The sequence below is a fragment of the Balaenoptera ricei genome, chromosome 4 (assembly GCF_028023285.1).
Source record: "Balaenoptera ricei isolate mBalRic1 chromosome 4, mBalRic1.hap2, whole genome shotgun sequence".
NCBI classification, from domain to species: Eukaryota; Metazoa; Chordata; class Mammalia; order Artiodactyla; family Balaenopteridae; genus Balaenoptera; species Balaenoptera ricei.
Window position 1 is genome coordinate 37,127,695 of NC_082642.1, and position 27,024 is coordinate 37,154,718.

The 27,024-nt window shown below is 44.3% G+C and overlaps 1 protein-coding gene across 21 annotated transcripts in view; it reads right to left on the reverse strand.

Moving 5' to 3' along the window:
* THRB (thyroid hormone receptor beta) overlaps positions 1-27,024 on the reverse strand; it is a 384,544-nt gene that overhangs the window by 68,049 nt on the left and 289,471 nt on the right. For 14 of the 21 annotated variants that reach the window (XM_059920431.1, XM_059920419.1, XM_059920417.1 and 11 more), the window contains 2 exons: positions 9,263-9,322; positions 4,828-5,088 (listed from right to left, as the gene is read on the reverse strand). The exons of 2 other annotated variants lie outside the window; for them this stretch is intronic. In XM_059920431.1, the coding sequence (XP_059776414.1) occupies positions 4,828-5,088; positions 9,263-9,322 (321 nt within the window). The remainder of the gene's footprint in view (positions 1-4,827; positions 5,089-9,262; positions 9,323-27,024) is intronic. 5 more of the 21 variants (XM_059920436.1, XM_059920437.1, XM_059920434.1 and 2 more) reach the window with 1 other exon arrangement.

Genomic DNA, 27,024 nt, shown 5'->3' on the forward strand with positions numbered 1-27,024 from the left:
TAAAAAATAGATATGCACAGAAAAAAAGACTGAACTATAATAAAGATTCTAAGATCCTTGGAGGATGGAATCACAAACGATCTCTAAAAGTCACTTTTGTTGAACTTTTGGGAAATTTTTACTTTTCGTACATGGGAGGCTTTTACAGTGAGAGAAAGTAACTTCCTAGTAAAATTATTTTGACTATGCTTTCTGGGGATCTGAGATTCAATTCTCTTGATACTAAACACAGAACGGACCTACAGAGAAAATTCAGTGAGATCACCAGATTGCTACCTTTCTTCTGATGCAACCCCGGAAATGGGTCATTCCCTGCCTTGTTTCTCCCACCAGGTTCCAGTGTTTCAGCAAAGTCCCTGATTGACATCAAGGGCAAACATCCAGGTTGGAGGTCTGACTGTCTGGGTTCAGCAGGGCTGGCAAGATCCAGCTACAGGGGTGCGTGCATCTGTCCAGGACCCATCCTTGTGGGGCTGGCGGGACCTGTGGTTCCCAGAGAGAAGCTCGGGAGGGCTGAGCGGAGAAGCCTTGTAAGAACTTGGAGGAGGAGCCGGGCTCCGGCCAAACAGAGCGGGACTCTCAGAAGGGTTCAAGTCCCAGACGGATGTTACTGGGCAGAGTGATTGAGCAGAACACCCAGTGGGCAATTAAGAGAAGCCAGGCCTAAAGGGAGGACCCATCAAGAATGGAGAGACTCAGGTGGCTCCCCAGGTGCGCTCAAGGAAAGGAATTAAAATGCACATTCCCCGAGTGTCCACTAGGTGGCAGACCCTTTCCTTTACTGGTACTAAGAGCTTGTCCGTATTCTCAGGCACTTCCTGATGCTCAAGTCTTAAGAATGGCTCAGAGGGCTGGTTAAAATACAGATTCCTGGGCCCCTTTCCAGAGCTTCCAGTTCAGTAGTCTGGGGCCCGAGATTCTGCATTTCTAAGAGGTTCAGGTGCTGCTAGTGCCACTGGTTGGAGAGCTGGGAGCTTCATCTCAGACTCCGGGAAGGGAGGAGGTGGGCGGGAGTAGCGTGTGGTCCTCACCGTTGGGCAATTAGCTCACATTGTGACAAAAACTCTAAGGTGCACAGCGTGGCTGGGGGAGGGGAACAGGGTCACTTGCTTCAGGCTGGAAATAGCCTCTGGCACTAGAGCAGATTTGAATTGTGGGATATGCAGCAGAATGTCAGGGCTCTAGGGCTCTCGTTTCATTTAAATGTGTTACCAATTAATTTCCTTACAATGGTTGTAGCACATAGGAGCACACGTACATGCAGATTAAAATAAAAGCAGTATTCAGATCAAAATGAAAAAGAAGGCATTCAGTACCTACCAAAAATAAGCCTAGAGAAAAACATTAAGAATACTACAAAGGGACTTCCTTGGGGGCGCAGTGGTTAAGAATCCGGTTGCCAGTGCAGGGGACACGGGTTCGAGCCCTGGTCCGAGAAGATCCCACATGCCGCGGAGCTACTAAGCCCGTGTGCCACAACTACTGAGCCTGCGCTCTAGAGCCCGCGTGCCACAACTACTGAAGCCCACGCGCCTAGAGCCCGTGCTCCGCAACAAGAGAAGCCCCCGCTTGCCGCAGCTAGAGAAAGCCTGCGCGCAGCAACAAAGACCCAACACAGCCAAAAATAGATTTAAAAAAAAAAAAGAAAAGAAAAAGAATACTGCAAAGCATAAATCAGTAAATCTCGAATAATTTACAAAATATCCAGTCCACGATGGCCCAACCCTTGGTTCTGCTGCACAAGATTTTTATACAGAGCTCTGGCCCTGCGTGACCCACCAAGCGAGTCTGACAATATCCAACCAGACTCTACCTTGTTCAGTGAGATGGATCCACTGATCATGCCTTTGAAGGCCAGTGGCGATGCTATTTGGCTATGACTATTTCTAAAGCTTTTTCTCGGTTTCTGTACTTGCATCAATAGAACCAGGTAGGAAGTAATAGTTTGCAGAAGGGTACCCAACCACAAACCATTTTGCTGTACAGTAGAAGCTAACACAACATTGTAAAGCAACTATACTCCAACAAAAATTAATTTTAAAAAAAAACCACACTCAGAGGCGCATTGGTCTAGACTGGCTAGATCACTGATTTGGGAGATGGGCTTTTGCAGAACTTCAAGCAGCCCATTTGTTCTTATGGCTCCTTCACTGAAGACTCTTTCTGTATCTTTAAGGGTCACTTGGTTCTCATCAATTCCATCTGGAGTCCTTGAAATGGGGGTACCTGGATGGATTTTTGGCCCTGCTGCTATTTCTTCAAGGATATGAAGGACAAACTCCTGCACATAGTAGGCGCTTAATAAACACAGATGGGACGCAGGCATGGAATGGTAGCCCAGGAAAGAGATACCAAGCACGCTTGCAGGCTAGACAGAGAGAGCCAGGAAATCAATGCCCAGCCTGGATGGATGTCAAAATAGAGCTCTTCTCACAGATCCTGTGAGGAAGTGGCTGGCGAGCTGAGTAGATGGAGAGGACCCAACTGGGAGAAGAAAAGCAACCACTCCAGTTGTTTCCCCGGCCTCACCACCACCTCATCAAGTACAGGTGTCCATTGGGAACGAGTGAAATGCAGTTTACAGTTTTGGCCACGACAGTAGGCTTCCTCAGCATCTTCACGCTGAACCAAGGCATTGCTTCACGTCCATGCCAGTGTGAACCCTGGCTGTTGCTCTGGAAACTACGGGAGCGTTCACCTTAGTTGCGTTCCTTTTAAAACTAGAATCTGGAGGAAGGACTTTCATTTACTAATTTAATTATATTTTCCTAGTACACAATTCTCCGCCTTGCAGCAAAAGAGAGCTGAATGGATGCGAAATGGATGATCAAGTCTAACCGCCCCCTGCGACGTCACGCCGCACCCCACACCCACCTGTACTGGTCTCCTTCTTCATCCCTCACCAGGCACTCAGCGCAGCCCAAGGAGTTTATGTGATTTAATGATGCAGAGCTGATCATAATGATCCCAGCAAGAATGAATCCGCTGCTTAGAGAGCGCTATGGGAGGTATTGTGCTAAAGCGCTTAAATGCATTATCTTCTTCAGTTCTATCAACAGTCACATAGGTTTGCTCAAGGACAGAAAGTGGAAAGGCTGAGATTCTAGCCCAGATATGGCAGAGTCAAAAATCTGTGACCTTAATCACTGTATTTACAACACTGAGGGTCTTGGATCCAAATAGAAACTCTTTCCTTTTGCTTTCAAGGTTTACCAACAAACTGGAAACTGGACAGCGTCACAAACTCTGCATATCCAAGGCCAAGATTTCTCACAAATGATGGAGATGGACCCATGAATGAATGAATGAGTGAATGAATATGGGTACCAATTAGGAATAAGTCACATTTAGTTTGTGAGGTCCTTAGATCATGAGGACACTGCAGTTTCCTGTAAACCAAGGCATTTCACTGTGAACCAAGGACTGATGTGGTCCTGACTCCAGCTCCTAAAATCTGAAGACACAACCTGGTTACAAATTCTAAGACTAACTCTCAATTGCATTTCAAACAAGTGTGCATATACACACAGAGACATCTGTTTTATATCCTGACTTTTTGGGAAAAACTTATTTTGCTCTTTTTCTAAATATCCCTTTCAATTTCTCAAATCTCCTAAATAATAAAGATGAGAGACAGTTCAAACACAAATCTTCCCCAAGAGAACATGTATGGTTTCGACTGCATTCAAATCAGAGCTCATACCTCTATTTTATTATTTGTTTAGATAATCCTATTTTCATCTGAAACAATCCGCACACCCAACTTCACAGGTCAACTAGTGGTTCCAAGGAGCTTCTGAAGTGTTTTCAGAAAAGTTAAAGGACCAGCAGTTTTTTGAGAGGGGTGAATATAATCATGTTTTATGTTCAAGTTAGAACACTTTGCAAAAGTCCTTCATGACTCATATATAGGAGTCTTTACAAACTTTCATTAATATATCTTGGTATGTGATTGGCAGATTTTCAAATACACCATTTAAAACTTTATCATGCTAACACAACACTGTAAATCAACTACACTTCCATAAAAAAATAACTTGATCATGAGTCAAAGTCCTTAAAGAAAATGGAAAAAGACCTTATTTTTAAAAATGCTAAATTGAAAAAGAGTGGGAGGTCACATGAACTTGGACATTTAAAGACACAAACTGATTTAAGAAGCAAAGATTTTGGGAAGCCCTAAGACCATAAAGCGATCAACACAAAGACATCTGTCAGGGTGGAGGCGACCTGAGGTAAAGACCAGTTAAATCTAATGCAATCAGAAACTTAGGCCAGTTTAACATTTTTTTATGAGGTGACAACCCCCTAACACCATAATCTCGCCTTTCAGGATGATGACACAGGACTTAACGAGTAAAGGAAAACAACTTCAAACCTCTCTTTTGAACATGAATTGTCTATTTAGGTTAAAGGTAGACTTTGAGATCCCATTAGCTACTGGCACAATTGGGAAAAGTCATGTACACACACACACACACACACACACACGCACATGCTTCAAAGCAAGTAGTTATGTAACAATATCAATGTCTGTTTCTACTTAGCTTGGAAAACAGAAGTGAAGCCAAAACTAACAACCCTCCTGCTAATTAGAGAAAGAAAAATCCCCAAGTGCCCCAACATGAAGCTGAAATTAACTGCTTTCCTTTGGAACCCACTTATTTTATGCTTCCCAGAAGATATGGGGATAAAGAAACTTCAGAAGAGAGCAGCTGGGGAAAACACATGGACACCATACGGGAGGGACTCAGTGGAAACAGAGCACACACTTAACAGAAAATTCTTTTCCTTGTGGCAACTCGGGTCTAATAAAAATCTGGTTACCTTTACATTTCTTCTCTTCCGTTTGGAAGGTCTGGGCGTTAGGGGCGCTCTGATCATTCACATCGTCGTGGTCCAGATGGAATATGGAGCTGGTCCAGGTGGCCTGGATGAGGTGCCGGGGCGACTGCTCATTTTTCAGTGCGCTGCGCCTCTCTGGGGGGCTCTTCCTGTGCAGGCAGGCTTCAGACATTCCCACAAGCTTCCACTCCTGCTCGCCGTGTGGACAAGTCTTCGGCTTGTCCCAGGCTGGAAGGCCATTTTCTGGAGGGTTGAAAAACACGAGATGACGAGCTTTGGCATTGTCAGGATGGGGTTGAGAATGGAGAGGTTTGGAAGGCAAGTGCTTTCTCGGTTCTTTGGGGCTGACAGCGTTCGCACACCCCTCCCCTTGACAGTCAGTGGTCATAAGATGCAGAGGGTGTCAGCCTCGGGCATGGAGCCACCGACGCTGGATTGCCTGTCGGAGTAATCAACACATTCCCCCGATTTTACTGCCTACAAAGATGTCAGCTCCTCCATGGGAAGGCTGCCCTTTCGCCAGCCCTGCTCCCAACAGCAATGGCCCGGGAGCAAGTGGACACCAATTTATGTGACTGCTTAGATGACCATTTGAGGTCTCGAGGGTCAGGGCTGGCCGTGGACACTTTTCAGATCCTCAGGACATAAAACGTCCAGGATTCGGCCTTGTTTGACTTGGGTGTTATCACAGGCTGACCTGAGAGGCACCCTGTTGCTTAAGAGGGACGTGCCACGTGGCTACGTGAAAGTGACAATCCTGTTCTCCCTGTCACCTTCCACTCCCGACAGTCTGACACAAAGGGCTGGCTCTTCCAAGAGAAACTGTGTCGATGGTTTCAATGTCGTCCCAAACAGGCGAGAAGATCAGCTGAGCCGAGCAGATCGTGCTTTATTTGTGGGGTAAATTAAGAGCCCTAATGATAGAATGAAAAGCCACACGCCTCTTGCGCTGAGATACAGGCAGTTAATGGTTTATGTATACGATGCTGTTTTCTCTATTCAATTTACAGGGACTTGAAGGTCTGCCCTCTAGAGAATGGGAAACAATAGGACAATATAATGAAAACGTTCTCACACTAACCTTCCCTGGTGGCAAATTTTACCTACTTGAATATTTTACTGAATACGGCTATAAAGTAGGGAGTAAAAAGGAGTATGCTAATATATATAATTTGTAGATGCAGTCACATTCAAAAACATAATCCATCTGGTCACCCATATTTCCAGAAATTCGTAGGCTACTGTCTGTCAAAATGAGAAAAAAATATAGAGTTCTACTTTTAAAGTGATTATAGACAGTGATGGAAAGACTAATTGATAAGTGAATTTCTTTTATGCTGAAAGGGCCAAAGGACCGTGAATACCCACATCAGAGAGACAAGTCCATCCTGGTCTGTGCATAGTACTGGGAGTTTAAAGCTGCTGTTCAGACACTTAAAATGAATTTTAAATTACTTAATGCAAGGGTTAAACACGCTTTCGCTTTTCACAAGCCCCCTCTGTAAAGCTACTAGATGCCTTCAGAGATGTTGGTTAGGGGTGGTTTCTCTAAAGGTGTCATCGGTTCTCAGCCCCTTTTGGAAGTTGCATTTACCTTTCCTGGTCTTGGGGTTACTGTGTGGAAATCCCGATACCCATTCACTTTATTTCTAGTACAGGAGAAGACTGTGAACAACTACAGCAAGATAGCAATAATCGACACGTGATTTCTCTGTCACAGTCAATGGAAATACTGCAGCATGAAATACCCTAACTTGGCCAGTAACAAATGATTCCCTTTAAACAAAATCGTACAACACTTTTGGGTGTAATATTTGCTCTTATTCAGAGAAGAGCCCTGAAAATTCACTCTATGCAAAGGGCTGTGCTAGGCATCGTGGGGCGGGGGTGAACTAGACCTGGGTTCCTTCTCCTCAGTTTCTAGGGCGTTATTCAATGCATGGTAAATCCAAAAGGTCTGGACTCCACCGTGCCAGCTCCTGTTGCAATTACAGGCACTTAGTCTCACTTTCCATGAAAAGAAAAAAATAGCTTAGGATCTTGGGAGATCGTATGGCATTTCAGATGAAACGTTATCTGTGTGGAATCCTTTCAAGGACCTAGTATCCCTGAGGGTTTGAGGTTTTCATGAGCTAGGACTTCCCTGGCAGTCCAGGGGTTAAGACTACGTGCTTCCACTGCAGGGGGCAAGGGTTCGATCCCAGGTGCGGGAACTAAGATTCCACATGCCACGCCGTGTGGCCAAAAAAAAAAAGGTTTTCACGAGCTAAATATAAAGCCACTGAATGCAAGGGTTAACTTTGCAAAAAGAGTTTCATTTCGTTTCTACAGAAGTGAAAAGCCTTCTCACCCATGCATGTTTCTATGATGTCTACTCAATTGTCACGGACTCTAATTCCTCGGGAAATTGCACCGTGTAATGCTCCATTTTATTTTTATTTTTTAAAATTTATTTTTGGCTGCGTTGGGTCTTTGTTGCTGCGTGCAGGCTTTCTCTAGTTGTGGCGGCGAGCGGGGGCTAGTCTTCGTTGCAGTGCGCGGGCTTCTCATTGCGGTGGCTTCTCTTGTTGCGGAGCACGGGCTCTAGGAACGCGGGCTTCAGTAGTTGTGGCACGTGGGCTCAGTAGTTGTGGCTCAGGGGCTCTAGAGTGCAGGCTCAGTAGCTGTGGCGCACGGGCTTAGTTGCTCCGCGGCATGTGGGATCTTCCCAGACCAGGGCTCGAACCCGTGTCCCCTGCATTGGCAGGCGGATTCTTAACCACTGCGCTACCAGGGAAGTCCCTAATGCCCCATTTCAAGTAATGTTAAAGTTATCACAGTTTTTTGTAGCGCCTCCAACATTTGATTTTTCCGCAGAAATTCTTAAAATGTGGTATTAATTCCCCTACCTGCACAGAAATTAAGAAATATAGCCAAACTGGGTGGTCACTGCTCCCTAGTGAAGGGAGCTAGTCAACATGCGCGGATGAGACATGCTGGAAGGGACCCCACCCAAGGGGACATTCCTCCCTAAAGCACAGCCCATTAAAGTTTGCTCAGCACGTCCCCTGGGCCAGCCAGAGCGGGAATTTCTTCTAAGCAAGTGAGGTTATTTTTGCGGTGAGGCAGGGGATAGGATTGCCTTCCATTTTCCTAAGAGTCCGAGGTGGCTTGGGAAAAGGGCTCCATTCGTGGGAGGCGTTTACGAGCTCTTAATTACTGTCTGTAATTACATTCATGATAAGGATATTCTGTTGCTTAATTGGCAGGTTTATTGTTGGGGCAGTGCTGGCACATCTGGGACTAAGAAGTCCTGGTTGGCTCACGGGAAAACTCGAGGGATTTACTTAAGGAGGATTCTTGATTATCTTCCCAAGAAGAGAAGGGCATATATAATTCCTATTCCATTCCCAAGGAGGGATGAGACATGATTCCAGGCTTCTTCAATTCTGCCTGCCAAGGATGCTGTGAACTCTGTTATTTATTTATTTATTAATGGATTGGTTGAGATTTCAATGATCCAATTTTATAAACAAAAATTTAGGTTATTTGATATGAAAGCAGAGACAAAAAATGTTAACATTGTTTTAATCAAGTAACATAGCTGTTTGAAACAGGAAATTTTAAGACAGTTGAATAGAGCAAAGTGAAAGATTATTAGGATAGCCGCTCTGAATAAATTCCTTACTATATGCATTTGAATTCCACTGTAAGTTTGGCACTAGACTGAACACTGGCCTAAGCCAAAATTTTCTCTTTAGTGTTTTGAAGCCCTGAACGTTTTCCTTCAGATTTAAAAGAAGAAAAAGAGAAAAAAAAAAAAAAAAAAGGAAGAAAGAAAAAGGGACAAAATCCTTTATAACAGAACCTCCTTAGCTTGATAATGGATATGCTGAATGCAACTTCATACCCCCTAAAGAATTTCAGAAAATGGCAAAAAATTTAGAACCTAGGTGAGATGTGAATTTGCAAAACCTCTTCTCTTTGGTGTGACAAAGCTCATTCCCTCCTGGTAGGTATATGGCTCTCCTTCAGTCTCATCAAAATCTATCAGAAAAGGCAGCTGGAGGCCAATTTGTACCTCGCCAGTAAGATTGTTAGGGTTTAATTTCTTATAATATCAAGCTAACAAGGTTTTATTATACCAAATGTTTGTATAGTTTCAATGTGAAAAAAACTTACATACATTTTGAACTGTGTTATTTCCATGTTTGCTTGGCAATGATGGTTTTCAGGGATTTCCTGCTATTTCTGTATCCTTTCGTTCCCCCAAACCTCAAACCAATGAGATATTTCTTTTTAGTGGGATTAAAATCTCAAAAGACTACATCAGTGAATCTCAAATTTTGGTAAATATCAGTCACATGAGACGCTATTAAAGAAGGCAGGGGACCAGGCTTATTGAAATAGGATGGGGCCTGGGCATTTGTATATTTACCAAGTTCTCCAGATGGTTCTGATACCCAGTAGAGTTTGAGATCCACAGGGTTAAGAAAATCTAAGGTAAGAAAACAAATTATTGGCAGATATCAGATAAGGGTGCAGTTCCCTTCTCAGACTGGAAGGTTTTATATGCCCTGGACTAAATTCGCACTATAATTAAAACATTCATCAATTGTTTTGGGATCTACTGCTTGAAGCATTAAAAGTCAGATGTTAACTGGAGTTATCTTGTAGATTGCAGGTATGGATGTGAGTAAATACTCACTCAAAAAGCCTGTCGTTCTGAGGATTATCTGGGACACAAATGTGCACAGTAGTAGAAATATATTTTTTTTAAAAAGGGAGATTCTGGAAATGACCATATCTTATTATTCACATGAAGAATGAACTCTTTAATGGATCCCAGCTAACAGCTGGCTTTTAATATTTCATAGTCTAGACATCAAGACAATTAATTTGTCAGTTATGATGCAAACTAATAAATAAGTAGAATCAAAGAAAAGAACTAGATAGGGGCATGTAAACTGCTACTAAAATAGCTAGACACACATTGACCTGTGTGTCTCGAGGGCGTCTAGATTTGAATGATTGCATCTGTGTTAGATGACCATAATTCTAGTGGCTCGAATGACCCAGCGTTGACCTAAAGGGTTCTTTTGCAAAAAGAAACAAACATAAATCCTATGAACAGAACTGCCTACGTCCTATCTCTGGAAATTTTGTTAAAGATAATAGAAAATAAACCTGTCCGTCAAAAAAGGAGAATTGTATGAAAATACGCAAGTATTTCAGGACGTGAAAGCAAGCTTACACCTTAGAAAAGTGCTCAGGCAAAGGAAATGGAATTATGACAAAGCGCTCAGAAAAGGTCTGCTGAGTAGGCTGGGGTTTCATGGCACCAATTACGAGCGTGGAGTTTGCATTAAAAGGCCATCAGTATGAGGCACTGAGACCCCCAAACCATATTCTATGTTCAGCGGATGTATATATAATACGCTTTGCCAACCCAGCGAGTGTGTAGAATTATCATCATAGAGCATCAGGCAACTAAGTATGATGTCTCTGATTTCCGTTTAAAGTTTTGACTCCAACACGTACATTCAGCCTTGTGGAATTCTCAGACACATCATCTGACTTTTATTTGTGGAGTCACGTATAACAGGAGACTCATATTTGGCTGAGCATTTACCATGGGCCAGGTATAGAGCTAGACACTTTGATTCATCTCCATGAACATCCCGGAAGTACACAGTGTTCTACTGCTTGATTGATAGGGAAACGAAAATTCAAAGAAGCACTTCATCTGCTCTTTCATATCTTTTGTACTGTTAACTGATATGTTTGCCTTAGTTTGCTTAGTCGCCATTGACCTATTAATAGCTATCATTTGATGAATACTTTGAAAGTTCTTTATAAACTATGTTTATTGTCCAATTTTCCCAATTATTGATATTCACAACCGGTCTCCAAGCTTTCACTCTCAGCCACCTCCAAGCTGTGGTCCACGCAGCAGCCGGAGTGAGCTTTTAGAAATATACATCAGAGTAGATTGCTCTGCTGTTTAGAATCTTCTGGTGACTTCCCATCAAGATTGGAAGGAAGTCCTCAGCTCTTACTGCAGCCCGCGGGGCTCTGTGGGATTTCTCAGCCTGTCCTGCTGAGCCCCCGCGCCCGTGGCTCTGCCCCCCGTTCTCTGTCCTCTGGACATGTGGGCTTCAAACCTGGGAAGCTCATTCCCACCACAGGGTCTTTGCAGAAGCTCTTCCCTATGCCTGGACTGCCCCTTTCCCAACCCTTATACAACCACGTCCTGTTATACCAAGAAAACCACCAGGATCCAACTGCCTCCCCCTTTTACAAGAAGGTTAGATCTCCCCTTATGCAGAACCTCTCAGGGTTGCATTTCTCCAGGAAGGCAACTGAAAATGAAAAACCGAATGTGTTGCACCCGTGTACACCTTGGTGGAGGGAGGCAGGGAGGGGGCTGAAAGATCGGCGTCCCAACCCTCTGTAGAGTGGTTGATGGGTCTAATCTTGGAAAATCACTTCCTGTCCCTAAGTCTCAGTTTTTCCATTTGCAAAAGGGCAATATAATATCGCTCCTGGGATTTTTCTAAGGCTCAAATGAAATGATGTATGTGGCTGTATTTAGTAATTAAGTGCTTTTTAGTTGTACACAGTGCTGTAACCACTAATCCATATTGTGTACATGACCATATGTATCTCTTTCTATCCAAAGGGAAAAATACTATTAATAAAACAATGTGTTATTTTTCCTAATAAAATACTCTATGTTCAGTGGATACAGGTACCTTACCTGTACTCTCAACACCATGACCATCATCAACACCGCTACCGTCACCACCTGGTCCTCAACAGAACATGTGTGTAGGTGAGGTTGTTTTTGATGACCTCCCACTTCCTTTTGACCCCCTTTTTGTCGTCTCTCTCCCTCCTCCCAAGTTCTTGCTATTCTCATGCAGTCCTCTGGGTGCTCAGTCACCACTGTGGGAGAATCCCCTACTCACAGATCTCTTAGTGCCCTTGGACAAGTCACTTCCCTTCTCTGTACTTTAGTTTCCTCACCTGCAACATGGGAACATTCTATTGCTGTGATGATTAAATAAGTTCGTACATAAAAAGGTCTCAGAACGGTGCATGGCACATTGTAAACAGTAAATGTTGGCTCTTTACTCATACACTCAAATGATCTCTTTCCTTTGCCCCATCCTCCAAACTCAAGTCTTTTCTAAACGTGATTCTCAAAGTACATCTCCAGAAGAAAGAAGTTTGACAAATGACTTCACACCACTAGCTTAATGGCTTGGAACCTGGGATGAGTCACCCCTCTCAGCAGAAGTTGTGATTTAAAGAGGGTGCTTGAAGAGTGTAGGACCCTAGCCCAGGAATGAATGCCTAAAGCTGGATTTCTGATGACCGTGCAAGGCAGGTGGGAGAGACGTTTTGGCGAAGTAGGCATTTCCGTTCAGGCTCCTGACTATCATCGTACCTGCCTTGCTTAGCTTGGTGGGTCAAGCAACCTAATAGTGAGGACACAGGTTTGATCCCTATTCAACTTTCAAGACCTGGCTCATTGTTTAAGCATTTCTTGAACCAATCCATCCACCCTCAAACTTCCATAGTTCCAAAACATATCTCCCTTCCTCTGAATGCTACTTTTTACCTCGTGATATAACCATTTATATACATGTATAATTTTCTCTTTTTTTTTTGTGGTTACACTTACATTGCCTAGCACAATGTCAATGAATGACAATTAATATTTCTTGTTCCCTAATAATCTGATAATTGCAAAGAGAAAATTGCTACCTAAGCACAGACTCTGCCTATTTTCTTATCCAGAAGCCACTGGTTAGTCACAAGGTGGATTCATTACTATTAAAACCAATTTAGTGCGATTTTCTATCACCAACAGTATTATCGTCCCCAAACTGCAGGTGAAAATGAAAGCTGTTCTGCTTTTTTAGAGGCAGGATAAGATAGTGGATAAGACTATGGGCTCAGCTAGTCAAGGTTCAGATTCTGGCTCTGCCACTTATTAGCTGTGTGACTTGGAGAAAACTGGACCTCTCTCTGGAATATCTGTCCTGTTTGTCCTGCCTCCTCTGCAAGGGCAAGAACTTATCACGGCCTCCTTGTGTGTCAGTGGCATCCCCACATTTTTCCTCCTTTACTGGACCCTAGTCAATTTATCCATCTCTCAAATCCCACAGCTCTAAGCACAGTGTCTTAACATGACAGGACCTCAATAAATGTTACTTGGAAATAACTGAATGTAATCTAGGCAGGTCAAAAAACCCCCTGAAGTTGAACAGGGCACACACAGACTCTTATCTATCCAGGAATTTCTACCCACAGAACAGTAACGTGTTCTGTGCGAGACAAGTCAGCCAGACTGTTCAGTGTCAGCAGCAAAGGTGGCCCCGCCAGGGACAGATGCTGGGGCACAGGCTGTGGGGTGCTCTGTGCTCAGAGAAGACAGAAAGGGCAGCCGGGTGACTCTGTTCCTCCCAGTGCCAGGCTGGGTGATCTCACTGTTTTTACTTTGGCATTTGTACCCCATGAATGCTCTGCCCAGGTCACAGGTGTAGCCCACTGTTTGCTTCCCAGGCCACGTGTGTGGCCGAGCTCCACAGACGTGCCACTGTGTGGCTGGTGAGTGTCAGGGCCGTCCTCTCAGGCCCCCTGACCTGGCACAGCACCCCTGGTCTAGTAGCATCTGGGATGGGGTGGGCCGGCCACCAGAGGACGGGCTGCGGGCTTGTCTCTTGGTGCCTTTGGATCTGCCCAGGGTGGCGTTCTTTACCTGGCCTGGGAATCTTCAAGAGTGACCTGAAGCTGTACGGCCTTGGGCACCCTTTACTTCCATTTATGAAGGCCTTGGTGGGTGGTGCTTCCCCAGTGGAAGCCACGAGTCTTGTAAATTTGGAATATTTGGGCAAGAAATGGAGAGTTCTCTGCAATAGACAAAAATCAAATAGTTGACTATTTTTAAAGGATATTCACTATTACTACTTTCAAGAATTGTCAGGGAAGGTGACACAACTTTGCTGAGGGACCTGGGGTGAAAATACCTCACAGGGTGAGTGTGAAGACGACATGAAGCAACATATGTACGAGGCCTAGCTTTGAGCAGAAATGCGAGTGCTGGCAGGGGTCCCTTCCTATTTTCCTACTAATGATTATGGAGATCAAAGCCACCATTCCCGGTGGGCGGGATTACACAGACACTAGGAACCTCCCAGGGCAGGGTGGACACTGCCCACACAGCCTCTCTTACTATGCCAGCCTGTGGTGAGTTCCTCTTCCTTTGAAACACATTCGTTGTTTGTTCCAAAAACATGCAACCGTGTACTGTTTCTGAGATCTCACTGATATATATTCGTATTCCCAATATAAAAACTTGGCTAGCCCTGGAGGTTGGGATCAGAGACTGCCTTGATACTCTCCACAATTTAAACCTGCAAAATGGAATGAAACGCTCTGATCATTGTAAGGCACACGAGGGAATGGGTCACAGCTGAGGATAGGGCCTTCCAGGCCCCTGGCTTCTAAAGGACTTGTGGCTAGGGAGAATAAGGAAGGAAGGAAACCATGTATATTATTGTGTACAAGGTATTTTACATGCATAATAGTAGTAATAATGCTGGTGTAAGCAGCTTTTGGCAGGAAAGAGCCCTTTGCAGGAAGGAGCTCTCTGCAGGAGGTCCCTTTTGTCTTGTCACCTTGATATTGTCACCAACCTTAAACCAGGTGCCCCATGCTCTCCTCATCTCTGGCCCAAGCACACTTTTCAAATCTTTGGATCACACAATACCTTGCTTAACCTGTTGGTTCTTTCTTTAGATCAAAGAAGTAGAAATGAAGAATAAGTAATTAACAGAGGACCAGATCTCTTCCCCAGCTTTCCCTTCAGTAATCTCAAGAACAAACAGCATCTAAAGAAAGATCAGGAGGAGATGACAAGCCTGAACGCAGTGGGAGCCTATGAGTCTGACCTCCTACCTCAAAGATTAACTGAGATTACTTCCCCTTTTCCCTTTAAAAACTTTCACGGCCAAGTAGTATCTTTGGAGTTGGTTTTGGGACACAAGTCCACCTTCTCCCCAGATTGCTGGCTTTGTGATTAAAGGCAACATTTTCCGTTTCTACCAACACTTGCCTCTTGAGTATTGATTTTCGAGCTGGGAGCAGCTAGACCTGAGTTTGGTAACACTTATAAAATGTACTGAGCACTTACTATATGCCAGGTTACTAGACTGGGCTCCATAAATACAAATTACTGTTCACTGAGCACCTACTGTGTGCCAGGTAGTCTCCTAAGTGTTTTTTTATACATTATCTCATTTATATGCATAGCAATATCAAGAAATAGGTAGTGTGTCTGTCATTTAAACCAATAAGGAAATAAGGGTGGAGGCGAGTTAACTGACTCCTGTGTTTCTGTTTAGGATGGGTTACAATGCACAATAATTATTAGTTCCCCGCTACATTTGTAAGTTCCTTAATAGCTGGGACCATGGCTCGTTTAGCTGCTTGCCCAGCACACAGCACTGGGGTCTGGTCCACGGAATGCTCACTGCCTGTACTGAAACTGAACTGAATCGGCAGCTCTCCCCATCTCCATCCCTCTCCTCCACAGCCCAGCGGGAGCACCCTTCTCCCCTTTGTGCTTGTTCTGTTTCCCTGTGGCCCACCTAAGTGTCCTTTCCTATGGCCCCTCCACTCTTTCCCCCAAACTTCTCTTCATTTCCTCCCCTTTCCAAGTGCTACGTGTCTGTGGCTATTTCAAGATCTGGAGCAGAGGTGTCTAAAGAAACTGGGCGCTGGGGTTTGAGAAACAAATAATGACATTTTATTTGAAAATTTAGAGAGAAAAGCTTTTATTAATACTGCATTGATGTATGTACAGAATGAATGAATGAATGAATGAATGAAAGAAATACTGAGGTGGGGGTAATGTGCTCAAACATCCCAGTCAAGGCTTACTCATCAGCTGCTTTACTCCTGAAACTTTATAAACAAGATTGCTGAGGCCCTTGTTCAGCCTTTGTCTGTTTACCTGAAACGCGTCCTCAGAAATATCGTCTTGTAGGCAAAGTCTTGCAAAATTAGCCTCTTTGTTCAGATAGGCTGCTTTCCATTGCTGTGTGGTTTTGGTTTTCTTTTCCTGAGCACTTGCCTATTAATTTGCCCTTTTGTTGAGCCTGGCCTTCTCTGCCCTTGCATGCAGGCGAATTTAAGTTTGCTATCACAGCGGTTTTCTCTCGTTTCCCTGGCAGTGATCCTCAGTCCATTAAGTGAGTGAGATCTGGGAACTGCTAAGACAGAAACAAACCTCTTCCTTATCTGGCTGGTCTCACTTCTCCAGTTTTCCTGCCTATTCCACTAGGCAATCACTATCTCCATGAAAAACAATCAACATAGCCAGAGAAATCTCAAATAAGTATTCTGAAACTAGAAACTACAAGGATCATCTCTTGGTAAGTTAAAACCATTAAACATTTTTACAAGTGTGTGTTTAGAACCTTTAAATGGGAGGCACATTCATCTCTTTTAAAGTTTAGCTTGAAACAAAGTTAAAAACCAAGCAACAAAACAACATGCGTTCAAAGACCACCGGCGGAAACTCCACTTGGAGTTTCACCGCATGAAAACGTGGCAGTGACCAGGGTCACGAGCAATATCTCACAAGTATTTACCCACACGGGAACAAGCTGAGTGCTGGAACACCGACCACAGGCCCCAAAGACTGGGAAAGGACTTTCCAGTGAACACAATGGAATCCTCCCTTGGGAATGGTCATTGGTTTTTCCATAATTCATACCGAATTTAATCAGAGAATCCTCAGGTCGGATGACTCAAACTTGGAGGTAATTACTCTAATGGCCACAAAGATTCCATTTAGGATATTAAAAAGGCTACAGCTGTTGCAGAAACATTCATATGAAAGAGCCACAAATGCACAGTAAAGGGAACAGATGTTTGTTGCCAGGATTAGATTTCTCCTGTGCGAAAGTTCAGATCTTAGTGTTTATTCTTGTTGCCAGTCTGAACCCACAGTTTTGAAAAAAAACATAGGTCGCCTGTAAGTTCGGCCCCATTTTATGTTCCCAAACTTGAAATACACCTTCCACAAGTAGGAAAGAATGTGAATCTTTTCTAACTTTGGAACCTAGGACTGGGACATAATTTGTGGATCAAGAACAAATTTTGAGATTTACCATTTATCAAATAAAAAGACAAAATATGACTTGGGTAATCAGAACAATTTTGTATATCACTTTAAAGGAGTCTTATTACTTGGCAGCAAAACACAAATTCTATCAATGAATTACACTCAGGGCTTAACAAACTGGACAAACATATACACCTGGTGTTAATAAAATAGAGTAACATATGGGCCTACAGAGGTCCCTTCCTCTGGGTTTTCACGACCATTTTTCCACGTATTGCTTTGTGCAGAGAAGTAACTAGGATCAAGATCACGGCAGATATGCCCTTCATTTACAGAGGAAACAATTCAGCCCAGCGAGGGCCAGGCGTGCCCCGTGGCCCCTCCATCCTCAAATGGCTTGTGAATGTCTCAGAGGCCTTATTACTCTCCCGTAGTCCGAGGACCCAGAGAATCAGCGTCACCGGGAACTTGTTAGAAATGTGGGATGCTGGCCCCAGAACTGATGAATCAGAATCTGCTTTTTAACCAGACCCTCATGTGATTCACGTGCACATTGATGTCTAAGACACTCTGTTCTAGGGCACAGTCTCCATACAAAGTAGACAGGATTTGTTAAACGTGTGGTTTAGCCAGTTTAAACTTTGGTGGGATTTTTCATATTCACTGAAGAGAGAGATGATTTTCCTATCCAGGAATCAGAGGGGAAAGTAGTATTTGATGGGTTTCAGGTTAGGGAAAGTAAAGGGATGTGCCTTTTTTTAAAATTTAATTTTATTTATTTATTTTATACAACAGGTTCTTATTAGTTATCTATTTTATACATATCAGTGTATACATGCCAATCCCAATCTCCCAATTCATCCCACCACCACCCCCCCGCCACTCTCCCCCCTTGGTGTCCATATGTTTGTTCTCTACACCTGTGTCTCTACTTCTGCCCTGCAAACCGGTTCATCTGTACCATTTTTCTAGGTTCCACATATATGCGTTAATATACGATATTTGTTTTTCTCTTTCTGACTTGCTTCACTCTGTATGAGAGTCTCTAGATCCATCCACGTCTCTACGGATGACCCAATTTCGGGAACGTGCCTTTAATACCTTTATTTCCTAAATGGTTAGTTGGTAACTTTGCTTCATGAAATGGAAAAATCCAAACACAAAGATTTCCGATTATAATTTCCTTTCCTTTCATTTCATTTCCTCTCTAGAGATAGCCAGCAAAATAATAAAAGTAATAGCAAACATTGAATGTAGGCTTACTAGATGTCAGGCACCCATTCTGAGATTAAATGTAAGATTTAATCTTCACAATACTCTGTGGGGCAGCAAGATTATCCTCAGGTTTTAGATGAGGGAACTGGAGCACAGAGAGGCTTAGCAACAAGCTCAAGATCACACAGTGAGTAAGGGACAGAGTCAGGATCCAAACCCGAGGAGGTCTAGCTGACCACGCCACATCTCTCCCTGTTACGGGAAACCGACACCAAATGACTTAGGTGACCATCTCAGGCAGAAGAACTAAATTCTGTGGCCTGAAACACGGAGTTAGAGGTTTGAAATAAAGACACTAAAGCTCAGAGAGGTCACGTTCGTGCTGCAAGTCACCCAGATGAGGGAAGTGCTGGGATGGGTCTTCTGATTCTTCATCCTATGATCTTTTAATTCAAAGCATACTTTTTTTTTTTTTTTTTTTTTTTTTGGTATACAACAAGGATTTATTGCTCAATCTCAACACTGTTTCAAATTCTGACATTTTCACTTGGTACCTCAAACATTAGGGGCTGTTTTTCTAATTAAGACTTTTGTCTTCCAGTAAATTTACCAAACACAAGACAGCTGTACAGGGCATGATTCTCATTCCCACACTGATTATTTCAAAAGGCTAAAGTTTACAATAGTACCGGCTCTGCCTCCAAGTGGCCAAAAAACTTAGAAAGAAGACAAAAATGAACAAGCAACTGAGGTAAGGAAGAACTGACTTGTGTCCTAGCTGCCCATCTCAAAGGTTAAAAGGCCACCTGATGGCTTAGAAGTGACAGCGGGTTAATTTCATTTGGAGTTTATGATATTGACAGGTAGCCCTTTTAGAAGGTCTCCTGGGTGCCAGGCACGGTGCACACACTGCTTTATTTACTCATTAGAACAAGGCTGGTGAAGGAGATGGTGTTATGAGCCCCGTTTCATGGATGAGGAAACGCTGGCCGAGAGAGCTAAAGATATTGTCCAGAGTTACAGACAGTAAACGGGGAGCTCTTCTCACACTCCCTAGGTTACATTCTGCAGGCGAGGCGATGGTAGCCCAGAGAAGAAAAACATTTGCCCACAGTCACGAAGCTAGTTAAAGGGCAGTGCTGTGCTTGGAATCTTCCTCCAGAGGGGGCCAAGCTTGGCTTGATGGCAAATGGGAAATCCTAGGGCATGACAGTGGACCGTCTCAGCGTACGTATTGCTTTGAGAGAGGTTCATCTAGCTCCTCAGGAAACATGGCTTCAGGAAGCCATCTCTCTCCTTAAAAAAGAATGGAATCCCAGAGCATATTTCTTTAGAAATGTAGGATGCACATGATGTCCAAATGAACAGGCTTGTCTTATTTGGAGCATGGAACAAAAGATGCTTGAGACGCAAACATTTCCAACTTTCTGAAAGTCTGGCCTGAGATATTTTCTGACCAAATAGTAACCAAAAGAAGAACAAATATTGTGCTGTTAGCGATTATCCCGTGTGTCTGGTACGCGTCCACAGATGGCAGCTTCTGCGGAAGGAGTCGAGCTACCAAAATGGTGGAACCAACGCGCTCTCCGACCAAAGAGCGTGTGTTCTCTTGCGTATTCTCGTGGTTGGATTTATTTGGGACAGTGGGGCAAGCAAAGTCGAAGGTATCAAAAATGATCCACACTTGCTCCCCAAGATGGACGGGCAGCTCACTTCCTGGGGCTGCCTTGCCTACAGCTGCCTCAATTCTAGGGGTCCATTTGCCTGGAAGATGAGACAAGGCGGGGATGAGGAAGTGAATTTCCAAAGCGAGGAAGCTACTCGAAGAAAAATCCCATTCGGCATGTCACCTCCACACGAGGGTCACTCAGTGGACCCGCATACCGACTCACAAAGAGTCACAGCCTGAAGTTGCCACGAGCACCTATAGGGCTGCTCCTAAGCTGACAGTCCGCACCCAGGATCTTGCCTTCCTGGAGACAGCTGACAGTGTCTGGAGACAGGCCAGGGATGCTGCGAAACAGTTCACGATGCACAGGCTAAACCTCCACGAGAATTATCCGGACCCTCAAATCAAGGGTGCTGAGGTTAAGAAACCTGCCTGCAAGACTGTGAGGTGAGCGAGATTCTCATGGCCTCTGGTTCAAGATGCTCTTACTCTGGACTTCCCTGAGCGGTCCAGCGGTTAAGACTCCGCGCTTCCACTGCAAGGGGGCGCAGGTTCGATCCCTGGTCGGGGAGCTAAGCTCCCGCATGCCACGCACACGGCACAGCAAAAATAAATAAATAAATAAATAAATTTTTAAAAAATTCTCTTCCTCTGACCCGAGTGAGGCACTGGGGTTCCTCCTTTCTACCCTCCTCCCACGGCCAGTGTGACTGATTCCAGGGAGGGACAGACCGGTTGAATTAATACACACGAAGGTGTGAATGGCTGATAGATCCAACACTAGCAGGAACAGCTGCAGTTTAAGTGACTCATGAATTTAATCTAAATTCAGCTCCTATCTGGGAAATTTTAGCGAGAGTGCCCTAAAAACGCAGGCACTTATTTTTAGTAGATGGGCGAGATGGTGAAATTTGCAAAGCATTGCTCACCTTTTAAAGTCCTAACATACATAAACAAATCTGTGATGTGGTTCCATTGGGATAGAGTCATGAATACCTTTCTTTTTTTTAAACTTTTTTTTTGGCTGTGCCATACGGCTTGTGGGATCTTAGTTCCCCGACTAGGGATTGAACCTGCGCCCCTCGGCAGTGAAAGTGCGGAGTCCTAACAACCTGACCGCCAGGGAATTCCCGGAATACTTTTCTATTACAAGCAATTATTTGTACTTGGTATTGATCACAGTTGCTTTCCAGCAAGGGAAGAAACCCTATAAAAAATTCCTGTGCTCCAAACAGAGCTTATTTACCTTCTCTTCATTTCTAATATTGACTTGTGGGTTTGATACGATAGGACCCATTTGTTGGGTATTTGAACGGCCCCCGTTACCATAAGTCCCAGGCTGTCTCCTCTCTGGACTGCTGTGGACCTATATTTGGACGGCAGCCTGCGTAGGCTTTTATTTAAAGCAAGCGAAGCAGACACAGCCTGAGCAAAATAATTAGCCGTGGAGACGAGCGTCAGAGTCATTTCTTCTCATTTTAAGGCTCAGAAACAGAAGATTTTGCCCTTCCATACGCAAAGGGTGTGACGATGTCAAGTGGAAGTGCTCCTCGCTCGCCAAACCTACATTGGGGCGAATTCACTTTACTTCGCTCTCCAGATTCTTTGTCCTGATGGGCACCAAGCTAGGAGACGTATATGGTAGGTTGATGGGTAGCAATATTCCACGCTGAATTTCAGAGGCAAATTAGCTAGCTCAATGGGTCTTCATCTTATGGGCTCTGGAGAGTAAAATTCAGAGACGAGCTGGAGCCGAGAAGGGACCTGAGGGCTCACACCAGTTCAAACACCTCATTTATAGAAAAGGAAACGGGAGTCCAAGAAGGGGGCCTGGTTTGATGGAGGCCATTTGGACAGAGTCACAAGCAAAACCAAGCCTGACCTCCCACAAGTGTACCGACTCCTAACACCAAGTTCCATCAGGAGCCTCCCCTGTGACACAGGGAGTGCTGAGACCGTCTGGGGTGAAGCTGGGTGAGGGCAGGTAGCCTTCATCCCGATGAAGTGACCTCCTTGTTTCCAGAACGAGCAGCCCCTGGTTCCATGTCTCAAATCTGGCCTCAGCATGAAGGCAGCTGCTGATGGTTTAGGATGAACTAATACTGGGCTGAAGTGGTCCTTGTCCCAAGATAACTGGCAGACTTTCTCAACCAGCGCTCCCCTGGGCGCTGGCCCACGATGGTGTTCTACGGGGGTGAGCAATGCAGCGTGCCATCGACGGTGGGAATGGGGGACAGTGGTAAAAGCTACAAGGGGCCCAAGCAGACCGGACCCTTAGACAGAAAGAGTTCCCGAGAGATAGAAAGAGGGTGAGATGGGGACGGACAAGACAGATTGGGAAGTGTGGACCCGACAGCATGTCCAGGAACCCCATACTCTAGACAATTCAATTCTTGTCCTCTTGGCCAGCGCATGTGGAGATCGAAGGCCTTTCTTCAACGAATTTGTGGCACATGGCAAATCCTTGACAGGGTCAGGAAAAACAGCAGATTCTGAATCTTGGAAATCTGGAATCTTAAGCCTCTATTAATTAAACATGCCATGGACTCTGTAGTTTGAAAGGAGAGAAAATCCACTCCGGCTACAACTGCCCTTCCCCAAAGCAGAGATTAGGCGAATCACAGGCCTGGTCAATATTTCCTGAGTTCTTCCAAGGGAAGGGACTGGGTAAGAAATCCTTGTCTGGAAAGGAGAGAACAATAGAATTGGGTGTCTTATGCAGGCAGGCCAGTGGCCAAAAGATTCTAGAAGCTTTAGTAATAGATTTTCAGTGATGTCTCCTTTCACAGACATCCTAAAGGGATGTTTAAAATGAATGGGCACTTCTCAAGGATCAGGCCTGGAAAGTGGGACGGGAAGACCTATTTCTGAGTCACTCCCATGACTCTTTACTTCTTGGACTGTGGGATGGGTTGCTGGGGAAAGCTGGATGGCATTTGGTTATGGGATTTAGCAAATGTGCTTGAGCAAGATGACAAGATAGCTGCATTTGTCCCCTTAAGCTTTCCTGGCGGGGTGGTGCATTTGACCTGGAGATATCTAGGTGGTGGTGGTGGTGATGATGGCGTTTATTGTTTAGTACTTGAGCTCCCAGTGTTCCAGCCATGGTGCTAAGCATGTTGTTTCTTTTGACCCTTACATTAGTATCGAGATAGGTAATGGTCATGCCCATTTCACAGATGAAGAAACTGAGTATTCAGAAAGGGAAGGCCACTTGCCCAAGGTCACAGCTGAAGAGGTAGAGCCACACTGGATCCCAGGTGGATGTAACCAGAGGCCTGTGCCCTCGGCCCCCCTGCTGCCTTTTAAGGGGTCAGCAGTGTGGATATGGTTTGGGGCATTAGCAATGGCTGGTGCAGAGCTAACTGGAGTCGAGATGGACAGACTTTCCTGGTTTGGAGACACGTTGTCCTCATTGTTTGCCTGCTCCCTCTCCCCTCCAGCGTTTTCCGCATTTAAAAGAAAAAGATAAAAGCAAACAAAGAGAAATAAAACAGAGCTCCATGGAAAGAATGAAGCAAGTGAAAAACAGGAAGGTTTTCCAACAAACAAATAGAAAGCTCTTCTGTCCTTTTGAGAAATCATCAAAAGCAATAAAACAAGGGCTGGGAATCAAGAGACAGGGAATCAAGAAGGACCAAAGGGGAGGGCTCCTCTGGGGTCTCAGGAGAGGACCTCAGCCAGAAGACAAGGCCTCCGAGTCACTGGGGTGCGGACACTGAAACCTCCCCTCTCTTGGGGACCTTGCATGCTCTTCCTGACCTGTCAGCGAGCAGGAGGGGCTTGCTGCTCTCAGGGGCCCACTCAGCACCTCTAAAGAGCCTCCTTCTCTGATTTGTAAAGGCTGCTTTGTGATGTCAAGGCCACCAGCCTTGGAGTGCGCTCTCTGCTTTCATGTTTCTGTTTACTCTTGCTGGAACTGAACACGGATTTTTTGGTAGCTCAGATCCTTATGCTTTAAGCCCTTGTACCTGAAACATGCCTCATGGAATCATCACCCTGTCAATTCAGTCCCAAACAACAGGAAAACATTCTCCACGGGACCTCTTCGTCTCTCAGATGCATTGTTAGTCACTGATTTATGCTAGTTAGAATTTCTAGGGACAAACGTGTCTTCCTGGCTTAGATGCATAGGGCCAAAAAAGAAATAAAAAATCCTATCAAATTTTCAGTGTGTGCAGAGGAGGGTGGTGAGGGGAGGCCAGAGCAACTCAGGTGTATTGAGTGCCCGCCAGGGACAATGTCTGTATGCATATTACTCTGTGCCTTCTTTATTTATTTATTTTTTTTGACCTCTGCGGTTTCCCTGGGGACCACAGAACTTGTCACACAGGAGCACCCCCATAAATGTTGACTAATTTACTTAGATTCTCACTGCAGTGCTAGGATGCTTTCTGCCCCCGTTTGACAATAAGGAAATTAAGACTCCAAGAGCTTAAGCGACTTGCTCAAATTCACAGGGTTAATAAGTGGCCAAGGGGGGATTTGGCCCCAAGGACACATGACTCCAATGTTCTTTTCACTATACCACACCAACTCCAGAAGCAACTAGAACAGGTGGGCAAAACAGAGCATTGTAGCCCTGTCTAAAGAGGCTGACAGTACCAGGAGGGGGTGCAGAGGACTGTCACAACTTTTTGAACACAAAGATGATTTTAATATAAAGACCAAGTCCTTGCTGACCTCACTCACTTCCAGAATATTCTCATGCATTTGTACAGCCCTTTGTGACACAGACTCATATCAGAATCTGCGTCTCCCTGCTTCTCGGCCACACAGCTGGACTGCACTTCCCAGCCACCCTTGCAGTTGAGAATGAAAGCACTGGCCACCACCTCCAGGCCCCTCCTATAAAGCATCTCCATGCATCTTTTCATTTTCTTTCCTCCCTTCTCCTGTTGAATGGAGAGAATTCTGAAGTCCTAGAGGTGAGTGGGGATGGAAGAAGGAAGGAACCTGGGTTCCCAAAGGACCACAGGAACATTACCCACCAAGCAAGAACACGTGGCTTTGGATTTAACATGAGTCAGATGTAAAATTCTGTTGTATGAACTCACTGAGATTTTAGGGTTCATCTTGCTAAAGCCGAGAGCACCGTTTTACTAATAGGCCTTTGAGGATTGCAAATAGCTTTCTTATCTGTGATATCATTCAATCCTTTACAAACGCAACAAGTCAATTGGAAGCTTGAAGGAGCGAGAGGAATCGTCTATGAGAACCATCAAACCATCTGTGTGGCCAGAAGCACATTCTTTTAAGTTCAGGGGCTTAGTTTCTCCACCTGTGATTTCAGGGTGTTGGGTCAGACGGTCTCTGAGAGTTCTCCTAATTCTAAACCTCTATAAGTCTTTTTCGATGTCGAAAAATGTGTATTGGCGTGTTCAGACACTGATCTCTTGATACCGCGAGCCCCTCCAAGGTAAGGACTACTTCTCAGTTACCTTTATATGCCTAGAATCCAATCTCTTAGATGCTCTAAGGTTAAATTTAATTAGAATTTTCTGTTGGAAAAAACTCAAAGAATTTACGAATGTTCTGATTTATGCCAATGATTTCTTGATCCAATTTGGAGCACAGGATTGAAATGCTCATGAATATTTTCATTAGGCATTACTGAGTATGGGTAGGCTATTTTATATTCATTTACGTAGACGTAATCTTTGAAGAATGATTTTATAATAATACTGAAAGGCTTTTTTGATTAAAGGGAGTGCCAGCAGTAATTGGTATTCTGATGGCTTCATTTACAGTTTTATTTAGCTGAGTAATATAGGAGCATAATTCCTATTTAGAGTTGAGAAAATTGGAGTACAGAATATTCAGAGTTTTCTCATTCAAATGGCCCTTAACTTGAGGTTCATAAAAGTAGTATTGGGCGAACTAGGAACAATTTAAAAACTTTGAAAAGTCCCAAGGGAAATTATACAACCATAGGAGGCAGCCTGTGCTACTTTCATGAAAAATCTTATGCCTTCTGGTGTTTGAAAAATAAACACATTTTTTCTATATATCTGTGGCGTATGGGAACATTGGTCATTTCATCCTGCACATTGAAAATATCAGATTATATATGTTTTGATGACTAGAAATAGGCAATGAATTCTATTACCCGAAAAATGCAATTTGGCAGGTAAAATGTTTAAAAAGCACAGGGTTTAAGGGAGGTGGGAGGTTAAGGGTTAACAAGAGGGTCCTGGCAGAAAAATGGGAATCACAATTTGACACTGTACAGGTAGAATGGGATCGAAGGATGGGAAACCGGTGCTTTTTTTTTTTAAACTCCTTTTTATTGGCAGCTGCAGGGGGATGTGGGTCCCCCTCCCATTTTCTGCTATCACCTCCCCCTCCTGTGATTACATCCTGCTCCATCCTTCCTCCTGGGGAGTGTGGGCATCTAGAAAGATGCTGTGTGCTATGGCCCCTTTGCCTCGGCTGGTATAGGAACTTAGGCCCATGGAAGATGAAGTATTAATAATGCCAGCCAGTGTTTTAAGATGCTTATTTTATTAGGCACTGCAGAAAGGAAGAGATTGTATTAAAAAATTATCTACTTCCTTTTGCATAAATTGTTTGCTTCAAACGTTATGTTTAGATGACTCCTTCATTAAAAATATCTTTCCATAAAATAATAAAGAATAGGACTTCCCTGGTGGTGCAGTGGTTAAGAATCCGCCTGCCAATGCAGGGGACACGGGTTCGAGCCCTGGTCCGGGAAGATCCCACATGCCACGGAGCAACTAAGTCCGTGCACCACAGCTAGCGAGCCTGTGCCCTAGAGCCCGTGAGCCACAACTACTGAGCCCATGTGCCACAACTACTGAAGCCCACGAGCCACAACTACTGAGCCCACATGCTGCAACTAGTGAAGCCCGCACACCTAGAGCCCATGCTCCACACCAAGAGAAGCTACTGCAATGAGAAGCCCGCATACAGCAACGAAGAGTAGCCCCCGCTCGCTGCAACTAGAGAAAGCCCGCGTGCAGCAATGAAGACCCAACACAGCCAAAAATAAATAATAAAAATAAATAAATTAAAAAAATACCTCCTTTAAAAAAATAATAATAATAATAAAGAATAACAAAGGTATTTCTTGGCTCTCACTTTTTAGAAAAAGAAAAGGCCTTAGGTGGTACAGAAAGTTCTTTTAAGAAATCCTAAATAGGAGGTGGAATTT